General features: G+C 36.6%; 1 protein-coding gene across 1 annotated transcript in view; it reads left to right on the top strand.

The window, feature by feature from the left end:
* The window catches only part of LOC107679064 (profilin-2-like), a 12,067-nt gene extending 3,137 nt beyond the window's left edge, over nucleotides 1–8,930 (top strand). The window contains exons 2-3 of the mRNA XM_016474483.1: nucleotides 5,177–5,369; nucleotides 7,582–8,930. Of these exons, the coding sequence (XP_016329969.1) occupies nucleotides 5,177–5,369; nucleotides 7,582–7,679 (291 nt within the window). The 3' untranslated portion in view covers nucleotides 7,680–8,930. The remainder of the gene's footprint in view (nucleotides 1–5,176; nucleotides 5,370–7,581) is intronic.
* Nucleotides 8,931–9,284: the final 354 nt, after the last annotated feature.

Raw genomic sequence — 9,284 nt, 5'->3', positions numbered from 1 at the left:
AGTTTGAGACAGCGCCATTGGTTTGGGATTACTCACCGCTGACTGGACGAGACATCTGTCAATCAACGTATACAGGAAGAACCAGCCGAAGAACAGCAGAGTCGTGGTAGAAAGTTCGGAGATGGTATTAAAGTAGCTCAATTTAAATGTATTGTATGAATTGCCCTTACTCTGGAATAAAAAATACGGGGTGTCTATTTACATTTAGTTAAAAGTGGCTGTAAATGATCAGCTCCAGTGGCGCAGATAGATAAGCGCGTGTCATTGGCTTTTTGACACGATCGACCCGGGTTCGATCCCGCCTTTTGCCGAACTTTTTTTTTTTCTAATTTTTTAGAGTGTTTGCTCATCTGCAATGCGTCTATAGGACGTTTCCCATCAGATGTCAAATAGACGTTTAGAAGATGTCTTTAAGATGTTTATGATTTAGAATACGTAAAACTGACATCTTACAGACGTCTAGCAGATGTTTGTACACAGCAGATGCTTTCCAGATGAAGCGATCTTTAACAGACATCTGGCAGACGTACGTGTGCTAGTTGAGGTATCAGTTTCCTTTAGCTGTTGAACACAAAAAAAATATTTTGAAGAATGTTGGTAACCAAACAGTTGATGGTAGCCATTGATTTCCAAAGTATTTTTATTTGATTTTTTTCCCATATTATGGAAGTCAATGGCTACCGTCAACCTACCAACATTCTTCTTTTGTGCAGAATACAGAAAAAAGAAACTCGTACAATTTTGGAACAGCTTGGAAGGTGAGTAAATGATGACCATTTTCATTTTTAGGTTTAACACTATATAGTAAGCTAGTGTATATTGCAAGGTTCCTATGATTATGTAAAACCTGGAAATATTAGGAAATGTTATTTTAAGGTATGGAAATTTAATGGAAGTTAATCAAAGTCATACATTTCTTTAGTGAATTAGCCTAAGTTCTGAAATATTCCGAATCAGCTAGAAATTCCTCTTGGTGAGGGCAATCTCTTTAAAAATAGATATTAAAAAAAATACTTATCCAGTAATCATAAAAAAAACTGGCAGTTCATTGGTCAAAAGGTGTGGAAATCCTCATATTGCAACCCTCTACGGACACCTTGGCAATTGAATCGCCATTGGCTAGTATATTTTTTTTGTTTACTCGCCAGACAGAAATACTATACTCTCACTAAGGATTAATGAGCTACTGGATTCATGAATATTAATCAGGTTGTGTGCGTTTGCTCGAACTGATTCGCTGAAATCAAAACGGACGATAATGGGTGAGCACCAGCCAATGAGATTGTCGTCTGCGCATTAGTTCCGTCTACTACAGGAAAACCCGGCAGTTCTTAAAAGCTGAAGAATTCCAAAGGAACTCTGTTATTTTTACAGGAAAATACAACAAAGTATATCGTTTACATGTAGCGCACCAATTCTGCATGTTATGTAAGACTCGCTCTTTGCATGTGTGAGAGAAAGCGACGGCGAGTCGTGTGCCTTCACACTAGAGTTTACGTTACGCCAAATACACAAACACAGGTGCGCTGCGCATCCATTCAAATGAACTGAAAAATATCACAGATCGCTTGACGGAGAGTGAAACTCTGAAGCGCTCAGTCAGTGTTCTGTGAGTGAAAATATATCTGTGCTAATCATATACTCAGCCTCCAACTCACACACTGACGAGTAAAATCTGAGAATTTATTAGCCATTGGCTAATATTAGACATAATTTAGTCACCCAGAGTGAAGATTTAGTCGCATATGCGAGTGATTTACTCGCAATGTAGAGGGTTGTATTGGATGTTGACTGCAGTGTTAGAGAAATATGAATCTGTTCATAGCTGTAATGAGTCCCACTGTGGAAAAGTTGCTGGTTGCTGTCAGACTTCATTTTAACTTCCTTATTAGTAATACTTTAGCAAGTTGAACGTTTCTGAGGATCAAAAGGACCAAATTCTGGTTGTAAGGAGTTTCGGTTGAGTTCAACTACAAACTGTCACCTCATCATCCTCATGTTGTTTCAAACCTGCATGACTTCTTGCGTTAAAGTTTGACAGCCTCAGTCAGTCATACAGGTTTGGATTGACCGTAAAAGCAGTAGGTTTTTCCTCTTAGTTTCCTGAAGTACTAGAGAAAGGAATGAGTCCAACAAGGCTTCATGAAGTTCAAGGCGGTGTCTATCGCCATACAAGCGCCTCCAGACCTTACTGGAAATAGCATCAGCTCGCTGATTCTCACCAAAGAGTATCTGCTTTTAGTTTTATGTGGTTTGACCTGAGGGAAAACGGCTCGGTAGATTCGTAGTGGGCCAGTACAAACAAAGCTACTGTGATGCAGTCTAAGCGGCAGTGAAATGAATTAGAAAACTGCATGATCAGACTTGATCTGTGACGGCATTTGACACATTTACCGTTGTTTAATGTGATTGCTGCATTCCAGTTTGAGGGTTAGGCAGACTATTTCCCAGATATGTTGTGTTGTAGAAGTTCCTTTTAAGGACGCTGGTACAATTTACCTCTGCTCAGCCATGCTTTCATCATGTTCCAGAAATATCCTTTCAAAATTGTGGAGTACTCTAAAAATAAACATCCATGTTTGCTATTTAATGATCAAACCAGTGGATTTGTAGTCAGATGTAGTTTGGCAGTGTGAATATAAATGATGTTTTCATTGTTTTTGGAAGACTGCTAGTCAGAATGGATTAGCTGTTGGGTCGTCTAGTGACTAGTTGACTAAAAGTGCGCAAAAGTTCAAAAGTTGTTGAATTTTTGCAGTCAAAAATTGAGTATTTTTAAACCGAATCTGTGGGAATTTTGCTTTAAGCCCAAAGTATGCTTTGCTCTTGTATGTGTACGCTAGCGTGGGGTGAAAGGTTTCACCGTGCAGACTTCGCATCACGTTCAAGTTGATTAACGCAAATTTGTTCACCATAAAGGAGCAGTCCATCATATATCAGATTTATTGGGTGAAATCCAGTCATTTCAACAGTAATCTGCTCGATTGGGAATTTAGCACAAAGCCAAAAGATTTCCCCACACAAATTTCGCAATGCGTTCAAGTTGGACATGTGATTTTTGCCTCATTGACCAACAAAAACTGATTGTTTGAAAATGACTTCAAACACCGCTGGACTATTGACAACAGACCTTTTTTGCCTGCAAAACTTGGCTAATTTTCACATTTTCCATAGGCTTGCTGTGATAGTCGGTGTTACCGGTGTTAAGCCGCAGCACCGGTTACGTCACTTGCAACGCCCGCCACGTCGTCTTGATTTTTTTATAGTAATAAATAGGCCTGTCACGATAACAACTTTTTGTTGTGCGATATATTGCCCCAGAAATAATTGCGATAAGCGATATTATTGTTATTTTAAAGACCATTTTATGCCACTGAATATATAATCATAATGTAACAGCATAATAATGCAAGAAGGCCTACACACTTCCAAATGACAACAAACTTTTAATTTTTAAGAATATTTAGATCATGGAAATTAAGTCAAAATATTAGATACCTTCAAAAACTTGAATAAATAGTAAATAAACATTTTCTAACAAAAAGTGCAAAGTAACAAGTAGAAAAAAAGAAAAATTCACAAATAACTTGTATGGAGATTTTTCCAAATACAGATTTTTCCCAGACCTTCTTTTCTCTGTAAATTAAGGGTGCACTGTATTGCTGAAAAACACAATCACTACTTAGCAGTCAGATGTCCGTATGCACAAAGGCACAGATCCCTAAACAAGACCATATCTGCAGATGAAACTTTTTTTTTTTTTGTAGACGCATTTTTAAAATTTGAACTAGCACCAACTGCACCACGTTATGTACGAGAAGCTGCAAAAGACACAGGCGCAAGTGGTATGTACAAAACATGGTGACATTAATTAAGTAAATATAATGGCTGATATATTGAGTCACCAAAAATGATTGAGGTCATGTACATATATTGCACGATAAGTCGATATATTGATTATTGCGACAGGCCTGGTAATAAAAAATAATTTAGTTCAGTTAGAGAACAGACTCCACAATTAAAAACTGAACGCGGCTGCTCAATGACAGTCGCATCACAGATCAGCAGCTGGGTAGGATTTCATTTATCACGTGAGGCGAGCGAGTCGAGCTGACCAACAAGACCATGGCGGAAGATTTAGTTTTAGAAACGAAATGCAAAAGCGCCTGTTTGGCGATATTTAGGATTTTGAAAAGCCTGTTGACTTTTGCCATTTATCTAGATTTTGGAAGTTTTTTTTAAACATTTGTTTCTTATATATTTGGTTTCACAATGTTTGCTGATTTTTACTTTATTTAAACTTTTTGTGTAATTTATTTATTTTATTTTACATCAAGGTGTATTTACGCTAAGGTGTATTAAGGCTAAAAAGATCTGCCTACACAGATTTCGCAATGGGTTCAAGTTAGCCACGAAAGCTGCTTGGTTTGAAAATGACTTCATACATCACTACACTATTGACAATAGACATTTTTTTGCCCACTTAATTGTACAAATTTGCTCACCTTAAAGGTGCAGACCACATTTATTGTTGCTCAGCAAAATTTTGAGGGCAAAATCAATCAATCAATTTCAATAGGAGCAAAATTTCTCCTCACAAATTTGTTATTGGGTTCAAATTGGTCACGTGAATTTGCTGTTGACCAACCCAAAGCTTCTTGGTTTGAAAGTGTTTGTTCGGCTACATGCATCACTAATGACAATAGGTTTTTGTTTTTTGGTTTTTTTTAGCGAAATTTTGCCAATATTTCACCGGTGTGACTGCAGCTTTGAAGACACTACACGAAATCAAAACTGAGTTGTCGGGCAGATTTCAGCACATAAATAGGTTAGAATCTAGTCAGGGCCAGGTGTGAAATTTGTCTTTTCACACAAAAACAGCTAGTTTTAACTGACTAGCCCACTATATTTAAGTTATCTAGTTGTTTGTTGTGTTCTTAGTGACTCGTTGATGTTCAAAGTGCATGATGACAGCTCTATGACATTGTATCTATCTAGTTCATCTAAAATTATCTGCATAGATCTCTCTGATAATTTATCATACTCATCTAACCGCCTGCCTGCATTTGTTGATTTGCATTTGGCTGTTCATTAATCCATATTAAAATGTAAAATACTAGACAAGAAGTTACAGTTCAACATGTAATATATATATTTTTTTTTTTTCTAACACCAGGCCACAGAAATCGACGTCCTAGTAGGGAAAGACCGAGAAAGTTTTTTCACCAACGGCCTGACCTTAGGTTCAAAGAAGTGCTCCGTTATCCGAGACAGCCTCCTAGTCGACAATGATTGGACAATGGACATAAGGACAAAGAGTCAAGGAGGAGAAGCCACGTACAACATCACTGTCGGCAAAGCAGCCAAAGGTACTAGTCTAAGAACTTATGTTTCTCACAAATATCTTTTATCAGTAAAACTTCCATTTGTTTTTGTTTTTTTAGTATTAATAGATGAATAATAATGCAGATGTCAACCTTTCCTCAATATATCTTTCCTATATAACACAGGAGTCTGACAGAAACATATTAGGCCTATTTATTTTTAACAGTGGTGGGGAAAATATGCCTTAAGCATTTCTTTAAGAATCTTGCTTTTACCAGTGTGGGTCTTCTACACAATATTTGCGAATAAAAGCAGCGTTTCATTAACTAGCTAGTTATTTTAGAGTCTCGGTTGATCACGAGACTTGAGCTCAGGTGTTCAGGAAGTTTGCGGGACCTGTTGAGGTACATTCCCTCTCATATGCATGTTTCTGCTACTCTCACACACATCTGGGGTCTGTCGCTCTGTAAAATGTGAGAGGATTTCCTGTTTCCTGAAATAAAGTGCTCCTTTATGAAGCAATCTCTTTCATATAGCTCATGGCATGTATTGAGGAGAGGAACTAAACTTGCTTTTCCTGCTTGAATTGCATGAATCACATGCTACAATCCATTTCTCTAACACCTAATCAACATTTGCTCCAAATCTCCAAATGAATATGCGAATTGTTTGGTCTTTGCTGAACCAAAATGGTAACATTATAGTAACGTTCATTATACGACAGCGCTGTTGAATGCTTCATTCTGATTGGCTGACAGACATTATAAGGTGTTGAGCTGTGATTAACTGCATTACAGTTCCAGTTCACTTTGCCAAATTATTTCAGCTATTTCCAAAAGCCCTATGGCCTGCAACCGCAAAAGAACCAGGAAAAAACCAACAGGATACAAATAGCAAACAGTTTACTTTAAATATCTCCATAGGGTCAAGATGTGCAAGAAAGTAGTACATACATAGGATGAAAAACGTAATGTATTGAGAGAAAAACATGGAAATCTTTGGTAATCATGTTATAAGCGGGATAATTTGATAAATTAGTGCTGCATTACCACCCCGGACGCGCATTAATTTTCAATAATTCAGTGACCCTTCGTCAATCATTACTTATTAACAGTAATTATTTAATTAAGCATTATCTAAGAGGCATATTTTTGATTAGCATAACATCTGATCCAGTTTGTAGCTTATACTGGTCAAAAAATGTGAAATTTAATTGTAATATTAATATTATATCACAAATATTATAATCATTATATATTTTTAATATATACATTTTTTTAATATATAAATATAATACTATATACTAGACTATATTAATTATTTGTTTTTATATTGTTTTTCAAGCTTTCGTTACAAATATAATACTATATTAAATATTTTATTTATAATATTACTTTTATAAAAATCTGTTTAGCTTTTGTAATGCAACATTGACATTCTTAACTTAATTAAATATTTTAATAACTTAAAATAACTTAATATTTAATCTCAAAATTGAAGTAAACTTGCAGTACAATACTGCATAAAGTACAACACAGTGCGACAAATGTGATCTATATATGATTGTAATTATTATTGTTTGATTGACAAAAAAAACTTGATGGTTCTTAAAGTCTTTTTTTTTTTCTCTTCTTTTTTTAGAAGTATGTAAATCTGAAAATGATGATGCCACAATAATAGCCGTAACTCAAAGTCATAACTCAAAATACAAAGTCGAATTAACAGTGTCTTTGAGTTGAAGTGCCTCGAACAAAGCTTTATTAAAATAAGTAAAACGTCAGTGAAAGTTATTATATAGTGTTAGCATTTGTAGCTAAATGATGGTATTTCCTCTAGGCTGCAGTCTTTCACTCTGCATGCATGCTATCTCGATCTTTCTGCTTTTTATTCTGTCCTATCTGGACTCGTTGATCTTGGTTTGGCTTTTTCCCAGTGCTGGGATTTTCCTGTCCTCTTAACTTCATCTCTCTGTCTTTTTCTTTCAGTCTTGGTTCTTGTAATGGGCAAAGAAGGGGTCCACGGCGGCGGCTTGAATAAGAAGGCATATTCAATGGCAAAATAAGACCCCCCCCCCCCCCCCCTTCCCCCTTGAAACACATGTAACGTTTTTGGACGTCTTAATGGCAAAGAAGGGTAATGAATCTTGTCAACAATTGCATTCCTTTTTAAGTTGGGAAAGTAGTTTATTTTTTTTCTTTTTCCCCTCAAGTTTGTTGATTTTTGTTCTTGTTTTTTTTTTTTCCTTGTGTACTCCAGCAATGGTTATTGTCATGGGCAAGGAAGGCACCCATGGAGGGCTGCTCAACAAGAAAGCGTATCTTATGGCTGAATACCTGAGGAAATCTGGATATTAAGACACCTCCCAATACTAGCTGCTCATTCTGCTAACCTTTCTAGATGAGATTTGCTTCATCGTCTATTGGTTTTCAACTCTACTTCCATTTCGTGCTGCCAAACCCTGTTTCTTTCCCATAAATGTCCATTTATTGTGTTCGGCCCAATTTTGGCACTGCGATCCCATGACGCGTTTCAGACCAAATGCTAGCGTGAAGACTTCATGTCTCATTTCTGCTTATTCGTGAAAGTTTTTGGGAGTTTAGTTGATTATCAAGGGCTTGAGCTAAACTCAAACTCCCATTCCTAGATCAAATCTGGGAACGGTCGACTGTATGCATATCTTCAAGCCTACCAAATGAACCCTAGTTAGGCTGGACGGCATATTTAGTGTTTTCGTCAAATTAAATATGGCGTCTGCTCTAACAAACCTCTGTTTTGTTATTTTTCCTCAAACCGAAGTTTGCCGCCATTGGCGCTGCAACAGTAACTAAGCGCGACATTTTCTGAAATACCGATTGATATTTTTTTCCAGAGGTCTCGAGTCGAGGCGCCGTTTAGTTGGCTTTACTGTGATTTTTTTTTTTTTTTTCTTTGGCCTGCAGGTAGCATCCCCCCCCATCAACCCCACAATTGAATGTTTATTGACATTCCGTCATCGCACTTACTTTGCTAGCTTATTCATTAATTAATTTTCAAGATGACTGCCATTTCAGACAGTGGGTATCAGCGGTTTGGAGTATAGTTTGACCAATTTTTGTCACTTCCTGGGTTATTTACGCACTACCATAAACGCTAACCAACAAAACACTAGCATCTGATCGCAGACTTCACGTCCACACTTGAATTGAATTGAACCCGTACTGTCATAACTGTGGATTAAATTGCCTTCGAGTCGTCAGCGATACAACTGTCTGTCAAAACTTGATCTTTCATCAAGTCCAAATGTTCAAGTATGACACCCAAATCATAATGTGTATCCTGTGCCATAATGTAGAGAATCTGTTGTCATTGAATCAAACAGCTTCCCGAATGATTCTGTCGCTTCTTTGTTCAGGGGTTTTTACTATCAGCTGAAGCTCTGGCCTTGTGGGTTATTTGTACAGGTGACTTTAGTTGATTTCTCTTTTTCCCTGTACTTTTTCATACATCTTGGATGCAGTCTGATTTCATATGCATAAACCGAGAAATGCCATAAATTAATTTCACCACCTTGTTTACAGACGGATTAAATAAACCTATTCCAACCCAGTTACTTGTCAGTTTTCTTTGCTGTGTGTTGTTTAAGGGTTTATCTCACGATTTTTTTCTTCTTTTTTCCTCAAAAAAGTTTAAAGTAGATAATAGTCATAGACTGTTTGCACATAAATTGGAAAGTGTTCATGGAAGACAAACTTGTTGTTTCATTGCTAAATTTCTCCTATAAAAATGTAAAAGTCAAACTTTTCTTGAATGTCACATTAAAACGGTATGTCAGATTCTATTTTATTTCATTATTAATCTGTTAATCAGGGTTTCCGCGGGTCCTTAAAAAGTCTTAAGTCTTAAATTTAGTTGTATCAAATTTAAGGCCATAAAAAGTCATAAATGGAACAAGGAAGTCTTAATTATAATTTCAAGAGGTC

Source organism: Sinocyclocheilus anshuiensis, unplaced genomic scaffold, assembly GCF_001515605.1.
Source record: "Sinocyclocheilus anshuiensis isolate Anshui unplaced genomic scaffold, SAMN03320099.WGS_v1.1 scaffold2020, whole genome shotgun sequence".
NCBI classification, from domain to species: domain Eukaryota; kingdom Metazoa; phylum Chordata; class Actinopteri; order Cypriniformes; family Cyprinidae; genus Sinocyclocheilus; species Sinocyclocheilus anshuiensis.
Note: the sequence above shows the minus strand (reverse complement) of the source record. Positions and strands in the feature narration are given on the sequence as shown.